This window comes from Diabrotica virgifera, chromosome 2, assembly GCF_917563875.1.
Source record: "Diabrotica virgifera virgifera chromosome 2, PGI_DIABVI_V3a".
Classification (NCBI taxonomy): Eukaryota; Metazoa; Arthropoda; class Insecta; order Coleoptera; family Chrysomelidae; genus Diabrotica; species Diabrotica virgifera.
This window is the reverse complement of record NC_065444.1, coordinates 183,358,453-183,376,688: the sequence shown is the minus strand read 5'-3', so window position 1 is coordinate 183,376,688 and position 18,236 is coordinate 183,358,453. Positions and strand designations below refer to the sequence as shown.

Below are 18,236 nucleotides of genomic sequence, written 5' to 3'. Positions count from 1 at the left end.
TAAATTTATTCTAAAGTCACCTCAAAGATATTTTTTGTAATATCAATGTTTACCCTTTTTTAACTTTGAGGGGATTTTTGGGGAAAATTACCGCTACTCTCCAGTAAGACCAGCATCTTTCGTGCTATCTTTTATAGATACGTAGTCATGACAATAACAGAAGATAATATGACTTGGAGCAGGTAGGCGGGGCCAACGTAGCTACGTCACTCTGTGAGTAGATCAGCATTATATTCAGTGTTGTCGTATAGTAAACACTGCTTATTTTTGTGTTTAAGGTGAATATTTTACTTATAATTTGTTACACTTCTATCAAAAATATTATATTCATAGTTAGATTTGAATTGTCCTTAGGAGGTGTGATCATAAATATAATAAATGAATAAGAGAACTTAAGTAATAAAAAAATATAACTGATGAGCTTCATGACTATCGCAGCTTTAACTTTTTTTATCATTTAACACATTACAATTTTATTGTTACCTTTATTTCATCGTCAGTACATGTATTATACAGGGTGTATAATACATGTATTATATATAGGGTGGAAGGCACTTATGGAATAAAATTATTTCTGTTCTTGTTTTAAAAAAATTTAAAAAACGCTGAAACCCGTTTATTTTTATATATAAATGTAGGCTTTTTAAACCTAAATTTAAATTTAAACAGGGTGATTCACGCAAGCCTGGTACAGTTCATAAGCTTTATTTTTAATGAAACACCCTATATATTTTTATATTATTAAAAGCTACTTAACGCCCTGATTTCAACGACCCATATCATGTATGATGTATTACAGGGTGAAAATTTGAAATTACAGTGTATGGAAACCACTAATGGAATAAAATTGTGTGTGTCCTTATTTTAGAAAATTATAAAAAACGCTAGGATACGTCAACTTTTAAATTTAGATATGCTCTCTTTAAACATTAATTAAAATATACGGGGTGATCCACACAAGTCTATCATAGTCCATGATCTTTAATTGTAATGAAACACCCTATATATTTTTATGTTTTTCGAATTTGCTAAATAACTTCATCACAAAAAAGTGTATTGTATAGGGCCTATTATGAATAATACAAGATGAAAATTTTAAAATTATATAGGTTAAAGTTTCGTCAAGATATTAAATAGGTAGGTACCTACATAAAATTTTGAAATTATCTAATAATTTATCATACTTTAAATAATAGTAAAGTATGTATATAATAATGGTATTTTATCTAAATAAAGACATATATTTTCTAAACTAAGTATAAATAATATTTATTTTTTTTTGGTTTTGTATCTTTAATATCTTAACGAAATTTATGAATAATTTAAAAATTTCACATTTTCAAAATTTCACCTAATATTATTCATAATGGACCCGAATAATACATTTTTTTTAGATGAAGTTTTAAAGTAGCTTCTAAGCACATAAAAATATACAGGGTGATCCATTAAAACTAAAGATCATGGACTATGCTGTACTTGCATAAATCACCCTGTAAATTTAAATCTATGTTTGTAAAGCGCCCACTTAAATTTAAAAGTTGACCTGTTCCGGCATTTTTTCCAATTTTTAAAATAAGGACACAAACAATTTTATTCCATAAGTGGATTCCATAGTTAATAATTTCAAAATTTCATCCTGTATTGTTCATAATTAACCCTACATGATATAGTTAGTTGAAATGAGGTTGTTAAGCAGCTTTTAAAAATATAAAAATATATAGGGTGTTTTATTAAAAATAAAGCTTATGGACTCTGTTTGACTTTTATGAATCATCCTGTAAATTTAAATTTTTGTTTAAAAAGTGCAGATATTTATTTAAAAATCGACGAGTATCAGCGTTTTTTATAATTTTTCGAAACAAGGACAGAAATCATTTTATTCTACAAGGGCCTTCCACACTGTATAATTAGACGTATGTTGCCTAATAATAAAAAAATCATGTTTCTGATTGCTTTTTATTATTAGAATATGTTCTCAATAATTATATTTAATCATACTAAAGAAAACAGCACTTCTAGAAAGTTTCACAACTGATATTAAAAGCTAAAATCTCCAAATCATAATGGCAATGCATTCGAAATTTAAAGGATCTACTCACAACGTGACGTCATGCGCGACCTGAACGAAATTAGGAACGCTCCATATCATATCTTGTGTTATTGTATCATGATACGTAGTGACTATGAATGTTGCGTTTCTTGTCCCTTCATCTATTCTCTCAATGTTATCAGTCCATCGGCTTTCCTTGGACCACTAGTACCTAACTTAATATTATCAGTATATATGTTATATGTTAAAAAAATGTTAATATTTTTAAATACATATATGGAACTGGAGAAACGTACGTTTCATGGTCTTCTGTTTGGATGATCCATGTTTCAGAGGCGTAGCTAAATATTGGGAAACCCAGTTTTCGTATAATATTCATCTTATTTTTTATGTGTGTATGATTTTCCATATTAATATTAAAGATTAGTATTGTCCTTAGGGAATGCCAGCACACGTGCGCCTGGATCCAAGCGATGCGGAACTTGTGGACGTTATTCATACTGACGGTAAAGGTATCTTCTTCTTAGGTAAGTTTACTCAGGATTTCTTCAAAACTAAAGCATAAAAGATGGCATTTTTCAAGGTTATGGCATGTCTCAACCTTGTGGTCATTTAGACTTCTATCCCAATGACGGTAAAGAGCAACCTGGATGTGATATTACCCAATCACCGTTAGTTCCTTTAACTCTAATAAGGTAAACCAATAATGACGTTAATGTGTAAACAAAACAATTGTATAGTTCAAACCCAACTCTTCTTTCAGAGCGTCATTCTTTATTGAATTTTCTCTAACGCATTAAGTTGGAAGTGACTTCTACTTATGGATGTATAATTGGTTGGCGTTTAAAATACACTTAATCGACAACCAATCAATAAGCAAAAGTAGGCCTAACCCATCGTGAAATTACTTTCACAATGTCAACCGGTAAAATTTTATTGTATATTAATTTATTTTTTCAGTATAATATTTTAGTGCAGTCACTGAAGGTGGATATGAGCTATTACCTCCGATTTCGTTAAACCTCCATCGATTTGCTTGAAAATTGGTGAGTGGCTAGAGGATATCTCAAGGAACAAAGGTGACATGGTGCCAACTTGCGCTTTTAGCCTGGGGGTGGATGCCACCCCTCCTCGAGGGTGAAAATTATTTTATTAAAAATAACCCCACAATTCCATAGAGGGACAAATTATAAGCAAAATGTGTTATATAAAGTTATTAAAATAAATCAAAACTTTTTGAGTTATTAAAGATCAAAGATTTTAATTTTTCGTGATAAAAATGCATGTTTTTAACCGATTTTTCATAAATAACTCAAAAACTATAAGTTTTTACAAAAAAGTTATTACCAAAATTGAGGCTAATAAAAAATCAAATAAACTCCTTACTAGAAAAACCTTTCAATGTTAAGTAAAAGTGAGTTTATAGGTAATTGAATGTATATTTCTTTCGTCGAGTACGCAAATCTAAGTATTCAAGATTAAATACCGGGAAAATGATGCATTTTATAACATAAACTTATTAAACATTTGTCAAAGATCATAGAAATATCTATCAAATAAGTGCTCGAACAAGTTGATAGCATTAAAATTTATGCACCAAAAATGTTTCAAAATGTATCTTTTAAAAATTTTTCCAAAAAATGTTATTATTTTTTTGTAAATAACTCCGTTAATTTTTAAGATATCATGTTCACCTAAAAACTAATTAAAAGTTAATTCCAAGAGCTATTAAAAACGTCAAAATTAGTCTTTTAAACCTCCTACTTTTTTAACAATAAAAGGTTAAATGGCCCCAGTTACATGGTTCTCGCAGAAAAATTGAAATTTTAAACGTTTCTATCTCGGTTATTTTTTACTCCACGGAAATAGTAAAATGGGTAGTACTTGGAACAGAAAAAAACTAAAATATAGTTATATATTACTTTTTACGTATATTGAGTATTTTTGTAGTTATTATCAAAAGAAAATGAAAAGTTCGATAATATTAAAAATTCTGATTTTTTTAAAGTATATCTTTTTTTTCAAAAATATGCATTCTAAACCGGTAAAAATTGTTGAAATCATTAGCTATGTTAACCTAAAAAGATTATTGTGAGGATTACTGCAAATTTAAATTTTTGTGGAAATGGCATATGTTTTATTTTTCACTTTTTCCTAAAAAAATCGAAAGGGTTCTCTTATTTTCATCATAACTTGCTTAATTTTGATGCTATTAACTTCTACTGGAGCTCATTTGATAGGTATTTCAAAGTACTTTGACAAGTATTTACCAAGTATATTCTATAAAATGTATCGTTTTCCCGTTATGTAAACTTGAATACTTAGATTTGAGTACTCGTCGAAAAAAATATACATTCAATTACCCATAACTCACTTTGAAATAACATTAGTTTAGTTCTTTAAGTGGGGAGTGTATTAAATTTTTTTATTATCTTTAATTTTGGTAATAATAGCTTTTTTACAAAAGCTTATAGTTTTTGAGTAACACGTGAAAAACAGCTTTAAAACATGCATTTTTTTTAAGAAAAAATTAAATCTTTGATATCTAATAACTCAAAAAGTATTATTTATGTTGATACCTTTATATAACAAATTTTGCTTAGAAGTTGCCCCTCTTTCGATTTCTGATTTTTATTTTTAATAAAAATCAGATTTTCTTTTTTTTATTTTTAATAAAAAAAAAATTCACCCCCGAGAAGGGGTGGCTTCCGCCCCCAGGATAAAAGCGCAAGTTGGCATCATGTCACCTTTGTTCCTTGAAGTATCTTCTAACTACTCACCAATTTCCATGAAAATTGATGAAGGTTCAACGAAATCGGAGGTGAAAACCTTCAATAACTCCACTATTTTAAGTATTAATAATTCTGATATACAGGGTGGTTCATCTTATACGCCTCGGTCTCTGTACGGAAAACCACTTGATATTTTAAAAAATTTTCTTCACAGAAATATACAGGGCCTTTAATACTACAACCTAAAAATAATGTGAATTATACAGGGTGTTCCAAAAAAGAGTGGTATATCAAAGTTATATTTTTTCTTATGGAATGCCCTATATCTGATAACATTATTGAATTGACCTTAAAAAATAAGCTATACTTTCAGAAGGGTTCCCTACACCTAAATACAGGGTGTTTTGATTTATTTCGATTTTTATAAAAATGTAAGGTTTTAGAAAAAAATAAATATCTACGAATCTAAGAAGCAGTAACAAATTCTTTCTTGGATCTTAATAATAGACTATTTAGCATACTTAAACAGATGCTTATTGCAACAAAATTTCTTACAGGGTGGTCAAAATATGAGATTGTTCTATTAACAAATTCAAGCTGTAATAACTTACTTATTTTAAATGGAACACCCTGTATCTTACTAGTCTATCGCGTAGAAAATTTACTTAGCTTTCAATTTGTGTTAGGGTTTCCTATACCTATCTTTTTACAGGGTGGTCAAAATATTAGATTGTTCTATTAACAAATTCAAGCTGTAATATCTTACTTATTTTAAATGGAACACCCTGTATCTTACTAGTCTATCGAGTAGAAAATTTACTTAGCTTTCAATTCTTATTAGGGTTTCCTATACCTATCTAGCTGCATTTTTTAAATATTTAAAGATTTCCTAATTTGTAAGCTTTAAAAATTAGAATTAAGTACCTATGTCGTGGTTATGTACAACACATCACCAACACCGGCAATATACTTAAATATCTTAGTCAAGATAGTTTCATTAATAAAATTCACATTTTTATCATTTAATCACACAGAGTGTTCTTATTTTAAATGACATACTCGATATTCTATTCTTTATAATGGAAGATATTTAAAATATCTTCAATTCCATGTTAACATTCTCAATACACATGTTATTCTGTAAATATAAATTCCCATGTTATTCTGTAAATACCCATTTTTACATATTTTTGTACAATAGGCTCGTTTTCGTCAAAGTAGCCATTGAATTTAATTGTTTGTAATTGCGATTTAAAGATTCAAACAAAAAGTGGCGTTCTTAAATTTACTTAATAACCGTTGGGTTAAGATATGGAAAATACTTATACGAAATGAAATATAATTTAAATATCTTCCAGAATACGGCATCTAATATAGGGTATGCAGTTTAAAATAAACATATTATTCAATTTCACATGTAGGCCAAAATCAACTAAAATAATACAACACTCTGTGTGATTACATGATAACAATGAAAATTTTATTATTAATGACAGTATCTTGTCTAAGTATATTGCCGGTGTTGGTGATGTGTTGTACATAAACACGACATAGGTACTTATGTAATTCTAATTTTTAAAGCTTACAAATGAGGAAATCTTTAAATATTTAAAAAATGAAGGGAGATAGGTATAGGAAACCCTAATAAGAATTGAAAGCTAAGTAAACTTTCTACTCGATAGACTCGTAAGCTACAGGGTGTTCCGTTTAAAATAAGTAAGTTATTACAGCTTGAATTTGTTAATAGAACAATCTAATATTTTGACCACCCTGTAAAAAGATAGGTATAGGAAACCCTAATACAAATTGAAAGCTAAGCAAAGTTTCTACGCCATAGACTGGTAAGATACAGAAAACAATCTCATATTTTGACCACCCTGTAAGAAATTTTGTTGCAATAAGCATCTGTTTAAGTATGCTAAATAGTCTATTATTAAGATCCAAGAAAGAATTTGTTACTGCTTCTTAGATTCGTAGATATTTATTTTTTTCTAAAACCTTACATTTTTATAAAAATCGAAATAAATCAAAACACCCTGTATTTAGGTATAGGGAACCCTTATGAAAGTATAGCTTATTTTTTAAGGTCAATTCAATAATGTCATCAGATATAGGGCATTCCATAAGAAAAAATATAACTTTGATATACCACTCTTTTTTAGAACACCCTGTATAATTCACATTATTTTTAGGTTGTAGTATTAAAGGCCCTGTATATTTCTGTGAAGAAATTTTTTTAAACTATCAAGTGGTTTTCCGTACAGAGACCGAGGCGAATAAGATGAACCACCCTGTATATTTTATAATTTTTTTTATTTAGAAACATACAATCCACATCAACCACGCAGGGTTATTACTGGAATAACGTAAACAAGAGTTCAATTTTTTTACATTAAATAGCTGTACAGTAGTCTACCTTTATACAGGGTGTCCCGAAAAGATTGGTCATAAATTATACCACACATTCTGGGGTCAAAAATAGTTCGATTGAACCTAACTTACCTTAGTGCAAATGTGCTCATGAAAAAAGTTACAGTCCTTTGAAGTTACAAAATGAAAATCGATTTTTTTCAATATATCGAAAACTATAAAAGAATTTTTATGGAAAATGAACATGTATCATTAATATGGCAGGAACATCTTAAAACAAAATTATAGTGAAGATTGTCCACCCCATAAAAAATTTATGGGGATTTTGTTCCCTTAAACCCCCCCCAAACTTTTGTGTATGTTCCAATTAATTCATTATTGTGGTACCATTAGTTAAACACAACGTTTTTAAAACTTTTTTGCCTCTTAGTATTTTTTCGATAAGCCAGTTTTTATCGAGATGCGGCTACTTTTTTAATATATTTACATAAAAATTTTATGGGGGTTTTGTTCCTTTAAACCCCCCAAATGCTTGTGTACGTTCCAATTAAACCATTACTGTGGTACCATTAGTTACAAACAGTGTTTTTAAAACTTTTTGGCCTCTTAGTCTTTTTTTGACAAGTCACCTTTTATCGGGATGTGGCTTCTTTTTCAAAATATACCTAAAAATGTAAATTATAAATAAATTGTCAGATTATTAAGAGGTCTCTATAATCATACTTAACCATATACAAATATGTGGTGTATTCGACAAATATTCAAAATATGTCGATAAATACTGGCTTATCGAAAAAGTACTAGGAGGCAAAGAAGTTTTAAAAACATTGTGTTTAACTAATGGTGCCACAATAATAATTTAATGGTAACGTACACATAAGTTTGGGGGGGTTTAAAGGAACAAAACCCCCTTAAAATTTTTATGGGGTGCACAAATTTCACTTTAATTTTTTTTTAAGATGTGGCTGCCATAAGAATGCTACATGTCCATTTTCAATAAAAAATCACTAAGAGTTTTCGATATATGAAAAAAAATCGATTTTCATTTTGTAACTTCAAAGGGCTGTAACTTTTTTTGTGTGCACTATTTTATATAGGTAAGTGAGGTTCAATCAACCTATTTTTGACCCCAGAATCTGTGGTATAATTTATGACCAATCTTTTTGGGACACCCTGTATAACGATTCCCTATAAATGATAATTCCCCAAATTCCCCTATAACGATGAATGTAGTAAACGTTGTTTGGTTCGTCACAAGGATAGTGTATTAATTATTTCTCTATACCGATATCGTTTTCTCTTTATAGCGATCACTTCTCAGCATCCAATAGTCGATGGCGAATGTGCTATTGTGTTTAAAACCGTCTACACATGCTCTGACAAAATCAGGGCTGACAAAGTTAGGTCTCCTGACACGATAAAATTCCCCGCCTATTTTTGTCCGGGTGGACTCTACACACCTCCTGATAAAAGTATCTGACAAAACGTAAAATTATTATTTTATTTACATTTTGTCTAAACATAATGTGTATAAGTCGTATTTTAACAATAGTATATGAGGTATGTTAAAAGATATGAATTGCGCCTCTTGTATCTTTATATTTCACAACATGGAAAAGTATTATTAAGAAAAGTTATTTGGAATTGAAAATTATGTTCTAATGTGCAAATATATTCTTCTAATTGAAAAAAATATTTAAAAAGTTTTCTCAAATTACGGATACCCTTGGATATTCTAAGGATATCTTGTTTAAAAATAGTCCTAGAATTTTTTACAATATATACCTACACCATTTTAAAGTAAAGAAAATAAGCTTTCTTTTGTATTGAGCAATGTATATACCTAAATGTAGAAGAAAGAAAGTTATAATGAGAAATATAAAAATAATTGTAAAAAAAATCAAAAATCGTTAAAAGTATAAAATTTTGAAAAGCCATAACTTGTTTAAAAATAGTCGTACAACTTTATACAATAGACAATTTTAATGGTAATTGACTTCTCTTCCTACTAATAATGTTGCATTGCATATAATATCTTAAAATGCGTAGAAAAAAGTTACAGAACAATGTTTGCGAAATAATGGGGAAAATGGAAAAAAATACTCTAAGTGGCGAACTTTGAAAATTCATATTTCAGAAATTATAAATCCTGGAGACTTCTACCAATCGTCATTTTAAAGAGGAAGGATGGAAGTTTTTTTCTGTGAAGAAATGTCTGTAGCTATATCCCCATGACAAAAAGTTATGAGGTAAAAACAAAATTGCTTTGCTTTCGTGTTTTTTTGCTATTTTTTGAATAGGTATATTTTTGTAAAAAAAAATATTTTTGACTTTAAAAGGTCAGGCTTTTGACATTTTGGGAGTACAAAAAGTGCAATGTTTTAAAATATACAGCTCTAAAGTAAATTCTCATAGATAACACGTTATTTGTGTATAAATAGATCATTAACGAATACGGAAAGAATGAAATAAACAACCTATTACGAATTGATGGTAAATAGTATATTACATAAAATTATCAATTTACTTACATTGTGTATACCTATACTATACTCCGTCTACCGAACAGACGGGGTAATCAGGTGAATAAATCACAATATTTCTTCAAAATATCTTAACTCACGCCCTTATACACAAACCGATAAAACCAATACCGAATACCTTGCTATCGTTATTGTGTACAAGGGCGTGAATTAAGTATTTTGAAAAAATATTGTGATTTATTCACTTGATTTCTCCGTCTGTTCGGTAAACGGAGTAAAATAAGCCGTATTTTTAAATTTCTAACGTCACAATTGGAGGAAAAAATGCAGCATGTCAAAATATACAGCACCAAGTAGTAAATTATAATACTCTATATCTATATATAGACCTTACCAATCTTAGCATAGTTAACCAGTAATTTGTGTCCACCAATCCGTATAGCTTATTAAAAATTATTTATCCGTATTGAAGTCAGAAATCAGACCAACAACATTACACACGTTCTGATACGATAAATTTGTCAGGATGTTGGAATAGCAAGACCACCCGACACAATCAGTGAGCCTGACTGTCAGGATTACTCATTTTTATAGTGCAACAAGCCTACACACGAAAACATGTTCCAACAGTCTAAATTTGAAAGCCCTAACTTTATCAGAGCGTGTGAAGAGGGTTTAAAGCCCAAACTACCTGAGTCACACCAAACAGAATATAAATTTTAAATGACACCAAACAGAATTTTAAAATTTAAATTGGAAAAGTGCGTTGGTGGAAAGCTCTCTAAGGAACGCATTACGGTTTTAGTGGCCGCTAACATGACAGGTTCAGTGAAGAGAAATTTGTTAGTGATAGGAAAGTTGGAAACCCACTTTGCTTTAAAAACATCAAAAATCTACCCTCAACCTACAAATCAAACAAGAATGCGTGGATGACTTCGGAAATTTTTAAAGAAGCGATAAGAAAATGGGATGTCGAGCTTAAAGGGAAAATATTCTTCTGCTTGTAGGCAATTATCATGCTCATCCTGTACTGTGCGACATTCAACACATTGAACTTGGTTTCCTGTGAGCAAACACAACCAGTGTCCGTCTGTCCATGGATTAAAGTGTCATTAAAAATGAAAAGCCATTACAGGACAAAACTTTTGATGGAATTGGTTGAGAACAATGGAGATCTCAAACTGACCGTCCTTGACGTCATCATAATGATTAGTAAAATTTGGGATGAGGTGACGAGCAATACGATAAAAGATTCATTCAAACATGCAGGATGGCTGGAAGATCAAGGACTGACTGAGATGCCCTGCCGTTAGCTGTTTGGGCCAGACAGATTGAACTTCCTATCAATCACCTATATACCGGAAGAGCTAACAGGTTTCGAAGAAGGTGATGAAAATGTAGTTACAGCATCTGGACTTTCTGACGAGGACATCCTAGAAGTAGTTGGTGTAGAAGAAGAAGAAAACAGCGACCCGGCAGTGGAAGCAGAGTCAGAACTAGCTCCGATCCGTCAGCAGGGATTGGATACGACAAAAGTACGCAAGTATTTGTTCCTATCCACCAGGAAGACGATATGAGTGTTGTAAAAGGTTCTATGTGTCTTCAGGACAAGGTCAGGTCAGTTCTGTGGAAAGGGAAAAGGACCAACAGACTTTGTCGTTAATGTATGCTAAATATAGGGTATAATATTTTTTCATAACTTGATGAAAATACTGTACAGTACCATATTATTTTGTTGCTTTCAATTGTAATGTAATTTGATTATTTAAGATGGCCTTAACAAGAGGAGAAATTTTATTTAGTTTGGTTCCTGCATCTTTCCAGTGATCTTGCCACATGTTCTTTAATTAGGTTTTTAAAATCGGTGTAGGGTAATTTCTTAATTTCGTTATCTATTTTGAGTTTATTCGACTTGCGTTTGCTAGGTTTTCCACTTTCTCAGTTCCATATGACATGACAGTACCCAGATAAATGCTACTTCTTTTTGAGACAATTGAATTATATTTACTTATCTCATTTTTTATTGCTCGAAACACTTTATTTATACATACTTGTTGGACACCTAATAGGACATTTAATGAGTCAGTGATGATGAGACATTTATCCTCACCACGCGTTTTGAAGAAAAAATTACTGGCGCATATTGAACCTAAGCGAGTCACAACCTGCGCTGGTGGGACCGGTGACCTGTGCAGTTATTTTTCTAGCGTGGCGCATATTGATCACAAGCTAACCCGACCGTCGGTCGGCTGTCGCTGTAACGAATAGAGATGGGCAAAATAAGTGCAAACGTGTAACGGTTACTATTGATACCGGTTCTCAGTGGTACTGAGTACAAATACTGATTACAAAATACTGATGTATCTGATCCTTGTACTGAATTGAGTAGGCAACTAAAAAACGGTAGTTCCGTACATGTAACTAGTAACGTTTTAAAAATATCTTACACGTCCCTAGTAGTCGTAGCGGTATGACTTTCGAAAACATCGAATTTGATCATAAGCGGCTGCATAAAAAGATATCTTACACTGAGTATTCTATTTTTACATACCTTTATAATAACAAGCATAAGTTAAAAAACTGCATTGATTGTGATTGCAAAAACGGTTCGCATGTTTTAAATAAGATTTTTGCTGATTATGTTTTTGCTAAAATATTAAATAGCACAAAAAATACAATTCACAACCATCATTTAATTTTTAACGATAAACACAAGTCTAATAAATATATGATGCCAAGTTTAAAATTGATCGACTTTGTCGATAACAGTGTCATTAATAGATATTTTTTACCATGAATCATTTTCCAATGATTGTGTGGATTTAGAAATACATACTAAACAATTTTTTTGATCTGTATAAAGGAGATTATAATTATGACACATTATGGTACTCCTTATTTTTCAAATAATATGCTCTTGTAAACGCATAACTTTGATTTATTGGCTAAAGCCACACTAACTACAGAGCCGTGCGGTACATCTTTTTAATATGATGCAAGTCTTCGAAATGCCGCCTCTTGATTATTACAGAAACTTAACTTTTATTTTTATTAAATGAACCTACACAAATTGAAGGACATCTTTTATTTTAAAAGCAAAACATACTTTATAGACCTGGATCCGGCAAACTGAAAATTTGTTAGTAGCTTAACGGTGTCTATTCGGACAAACTTTGATGTACAGGAACACTGGAGCAGGGGAAGGTTTAATAGTGGAACAGTTTAAAAATTTGGAACGTTACATTACGAAAACGTCCCATGTATTTTGTCGGACAGAACAAAAAATCGATTTGTTACCCTTTCATTAAACTCTCATGCAAAAATCAGACTGCTATTACTAACAAACATGATTCCTGTTATTTGAAATGTTCTTCCTGTTTCACTCATTAAAATGCCCAGTTAGTGATAAACACCAGTCTAATTTTTCCATGAGAGTTTAATGAAATGGTAACAAATCAATTGGAAGTTCTGTCCGACAAAATATATGGAACGTTTTTGTAGTCTGACGTTCCAAATTTTTAACCTGTTCCACAATTAAAACTTCCCCTGTTTCAGTGTTCCCGTACATCAAAGTTTGTCTGACAAGACACCGTTAAGCTATTAACAAATTTTCAGCTTGCTATTAATCAACTTTTTGTTGGTACGCGGAATCCAGGCCTAGAAATACTGTGTCACAAATGATGGCGTAATCCCTTTTCTATAGGTATAAAAATTTTGTAAATATCATTCATTTCTTAAATCTACACAACATTATCATTAAAAATGATCCATTACTAAAAACCGTTAAGCATATCTGTGAATATCGCATAACCCTCGAATAAAATGTGTCATCATACCGGGCTTGTTCATGCTTAAAAATAAAATATGTAGACAAGATATAAATATATGTAATAGGTAAGCAGTTTTTGCAACGACAATCCAATCACAATCAGTGTTGTTTATAATAATAGTAATTCCGAACGAGTTCTATTAGCTTTTCTACGTCCATCTCGAAAACAAAACCGCAACTGAGAATTGAGTCACGCGTCCCACGACACCAGAAAACTGTACGCCGATGACAAACGTTCACATAGCTAGACCTGGCACCGTATTGACTGATATTAGGATGCGCAGAACTCTCTACGCAACTCGCAGGTGCCAGGTTGTGTTCGCTTAGGATCAATTTGCGCCGGGACTAGGCTTTCAAAACGGCTATGGTTTCACCTGTGATGATGCAGCAGTTTGTAGGTATGTTTATAGTGTGGGTAGTGTATTTACAGTAGTAGGCAGCAGCATGTCCGTCACGAGTTTTAGGGGCATCACTGAAGATTTAGAGATAATTCGGATAATGAGATATAACTTCGGAGTACAAGTGATTGATGACAATCGGATTTGTAGTTAATTTGGGGTATTTCGTGAGGGTTAGGTGAATGGTAAGTGGTTGAATTGTCCATGGAGGAGAATTTACACTGATTTGTAGAGATCGACTTAGGTTATCCATTTCAAAGTAAAAAGATGTAATTCGTTCTACAAGGGGAGTGTTATTTTTAGGGTTGTTTTATAGAATTAATATTGGGATTGCAAATTTGGGAGAATTTATATTTATATAAATATTCTGGCAACTATCACATTTGACTTAAATGTTATGCAATGATTCGCGACATTCTTAAAAACCTAATGACGTCAAAACGAATGTCACACTAAAAGAAGGGTTTGGTTTGAACTTTATTAGACAATAGATAAACTATTAAAATACAAATTATTTTTAGAGATGGTCTTGAAGAGGCTTCACGTGTTTTAGTAGCGTGCAATCATGTCAGGGCCATTAAATTATTTATCGACAGTATATCCACTAAATGTCCTTATATAGGTAAGTTATTTAAATACCAGTAGATTTTTCATAGCAAAAATATTATCAGATCTTCTCATCAGCTCGTTTTCAAAAGATGTAGGTAGGCACACAATTCTGTTTAGGCCTATTATTTGGGCCTATAAATATGGGTGCTAATAAAACGTGTAAAATAACATACATAAAATAAAATACACCAGTCAAAAAATAGTTTCTAACTAATATCTTCTTCTAAAAGTGTCTATCTTCTGGAGATGTTGGCGACCACATTGACCCATCTTATTCTATTTACGGCAGCTCGAAATAGATCAGTTGACGTTAGACCAGTCCACTTCCTAAGATTGCCCAGCCAGGATATACGTCTACGTCCAGGGCCTCTCCTGCCCTCAGTCTTGCCTTGTAGAATCAACTGTAGCAGTCGGTATTTTTCATTACGCATAATGTGGCCGAAGTAAGCCAATTTTCTGTTCTTTACGGTGTTAATTATTTCTTTGTCTTTTCTTAGCCTCTGGATAAGTTATATTAGTTGTGTGGTGTATATATGAGACCCTCAACATACGTCGGTAGCACCACATTTCAAACGTCTCTAACCGTTTTATGGCATCTCCATATGGCAACTCCATATAGGAGGACACTAAAGACGTAACATCTAAGAATTCTTATGCGTATATTGATACTTAAAGACAAGTTGCACAGAATTTTCCTAAGACTGAAAAGAGCTTCTGGCATTTTCAATACGAGTTTTTATTTCGTAGCTATGATCCCAAGTATCCTTAATGTTGCAGCCCAGATAGCATATTTTCTGTACTCTCTCTAGGGGTGTATTGTTTACTGTAATTTGGGCGTTTATGTTGGTGTTTTTACTAATGATCATTATTTTTGTCTTCTTACAGTTTATTTTAGGCCATATTTGTTACATGCTTCTACAACATTATCCATGATCCTTTGGAGCCCCTGCGCACTATCTGCCAGCAATACTGTATCGTCTGCATATCTAATATTATTTATAAGTTGTCCATTTATTGCAATACCATCTTCTGATTCGTCCAAGGCCTCTCTAAAGATGTTTTCAGAGTATATGTTAAATAATGCTGGTGACAGTATGCAACCCTGTCTGACTCCTTTTTCGACTGTGAAGATTTCGGACAGTTCATTTTCGAATCAAACTGTTGCTTTTTGTTGGAGATATAAGTTTGAGACGAGTCTTATAATATCCTTACCATTGAGTCCTGATGTTTTTAGGATATCGATTAGTTTTCCATATGTGACTTTATCAAATGCCTTCTCGAAATCTATGAAACGTGCATACACATCGCAGTTGACATCCCTGGCTCTCTGTATTAGAACTTGCAAGCTGAAAAGTGCTTCCCTCGTTCCGAGTCCTGCTCTGAATCCAAATTGAACTTCACTCAGCTGTTCTTCTAATTTGGTGTATATGCGCGAGTGAATGATAGTAAGGAGTACTTTAAGTACATGGCTTATCAAACTAATTAATCTATGTTCTTCACATTTTCTAACGTTGGCATTTTTGGGAAGTGGAATGAATATTGATAGTAGCCAGTCTTTTGGTAAGTAACCAGTCTCATATATGTTGTTGAATAACTTCGTAAGAGCTGTAATTTGGTGTGCTTCTAATAGCTTTAAAATTTCACCATGCACCTCATCAGGTGCTGGTGATTTCCCATCTTTGATCCGCTTAATGGCCATAGTTGCTTCTTCGTTTGTTATTTCTGGGCCGTAGGGATTGTCTATTTCATACGGACTTCGTGCAGCATCTTCGAATAATTCTTGCATATATTCTTTCCATCTTCTTAATTTATCTTCAATTGTAGTCAAAATCTGACCTTCTACGTCTACGACTATGCCTGTATTGCGTTGTCTTCTGATGTTCTGTACTTCATTAATCTTTTTGTGTATATGGAAATCGTCATGTTTGCGTTGTAGTGTTTCAATTTCTGTACATTTCTCCATCAGCCATGCTTCGTTTGCCCCTTTTATTTCCCTTAGTATACTCTTATGCAACTTGTTGTATTCATTGTCATTTCTACCTTTTAATTTCCTTCGAAGACGCTTTGTCTAATGCCATCTCTTTCCACACACACACACACAATTTCCTTCGCTCTTCCATCATCTGCAATATTTTATCTGTCATCCATTCTTGCTTCTTTTCTCTTTTTGATTTAAGATATTCATGCGAAAGTGTGTTAATAGATGTCATTTCGTTCCATTGTTCTTCTATGCTACTAGGAGCGTCTTAAACTATTTTCGCAAAATTCTTATTAATCTTTGTTTTTACTTTTTCCTGTATGTTATTTTCTTTCAGTAGTTTTATATCTATCTTGGGTCTTATTTTGTTATGAATTATTTTTAGTCGTATGTTAATATTTGCAACTAACAGACTATGATCTGAGAAGACATCGGCGCCTGGATATGTTTTTGTTGAGGTGACAGAATTTCTAAACCTTTTGCTTATGTTGATAAAATCAATTTGGTTTCTTATGATTTTTCCTGGGGTATCACCGGGTGCTTTCCATGTATAAAGCCTTCTTGGATGTAATTTAAAAAATGTGTTCATTACAACCATATCCGTCTCTTGGCAGAATTGTATCAGCTTTTCTCCTCTTTCGTTTCTTGTGCCAAGACCATATGACCCCACAACATTCTCGACCGTACCTTGTCCTATTTTGGCGTTGAAATCGCCCATGATGATAGTTAGCTCATGTTTCTTTGTCAGCTTTAGAGAGTTTTCTAGAGTCTGGTAGAAATTTTCTATTTCTTCTTCAGTTGATTCGGATGTCGGTGCGTAGACCTGAATGATATTTATATTAGAGGGACTTAAATTAATCTTCAATAGCATAACTCTGTCTGATATGGGCGTAAATCCTATTACTGCTTTGGCTATTTCCCTTTTTACTATCATCGCTACGCCATTTCTGTTTCTTGTTGTGTCATCTCCCGAATAATAGATATGGTGTTCACCTATAATTTTTATGCCAGAATTTGGCCATCGAATATCTATGTTTAGGCGAGTCATTTCTTGAATAATATTTGCTGCCTTGCCTGCTTGATACATGCTTCGAATGTTCCATGTACCGATCTTTTTCACTTTTGGGACATTATTGGCTGACCGGGGGATTCTTAGCACCCTCTCCCCACTTAAGGGTTGCCCGGGACTGAGGGCCGTTTGTTTTGGGTTTTCAGCCATTTTGGTGTCCTGGGGATATCCTTATGGATCTTTAATGTGGTAGTCATCCCGTGGCTTTCCACATCTCAATGCCGTTGGCTAATTTAGCTCATTCGTCTTCGGAGTCAATTTCCCAGCTCCAGGGCAATGAAGTGCCCTACCGAGTGTCGATTCTTCCACCCGTAGCTGTTAACCAACAAATGGGGGATTACTTATACCGGTAATCGTTCGGTTAGTACAGAGTGTAGTAGAAGGAAATATAGTGACCCGTCTGCCTTCGGAAACCTAATCGCCATTCGGGGTCGGAAAAAACAAGAGTTAGCCAAGAGAGGCTGATAGGAAAGATTGAAAGACATTTCACTCAAGACAAATTGAAAGAGAGTAAAATGTGAAGGCCCTTATGATCCGCCAGGTGCGTTTCATAAGCGTATGAGTATTAATACATTTTGAGTTCCCGCTCATACTTCGGGGTGTTGACTACAGACTGTATGGCTCGTCCAGCATGCCATAGCATGGAGGATGGGGTACACGACATTTTACAATGTAGATACTCCAACTCCACGGCCTGACAACTAATATCTAACTGTTT

General features: G+C 32.6%; 1 protein-coding gene across 4 annotated transcripts in view; it reads left to right on the top strand.

The window, feature by feature from the left end:
• LOC114334888 (pancreatic triacylglycerol lipase-like) overlaps positions 1–18,236 on the top strand; it is a 221,183-nt gene that overhangs the window by 188,542 nt on the left and 14,405 nt on the right. For 3 of the 4 annotated variants that reach the window (XM_050642966.1, XM_050642968.1, XM_050642967.1), the window contains 3 exons: positions 2,490–2,577; positions 2,619–2,745; positions 14,384–14,484. In XM_050642966.1, the coding sequence (XP_050498923.1) occupies positions 2,490–2,577; positions 2,619–2,745; positions 14,384–14,484 (316 nt within the window). The remainder of the gene's footprint in view (positions 1–2,489; positions 2,578–2,618; positions 2,746–14,383; positions 14,485–18,236) is intronic. The other variant, XM_050642969.1, reaches the window with a different exon arrangement.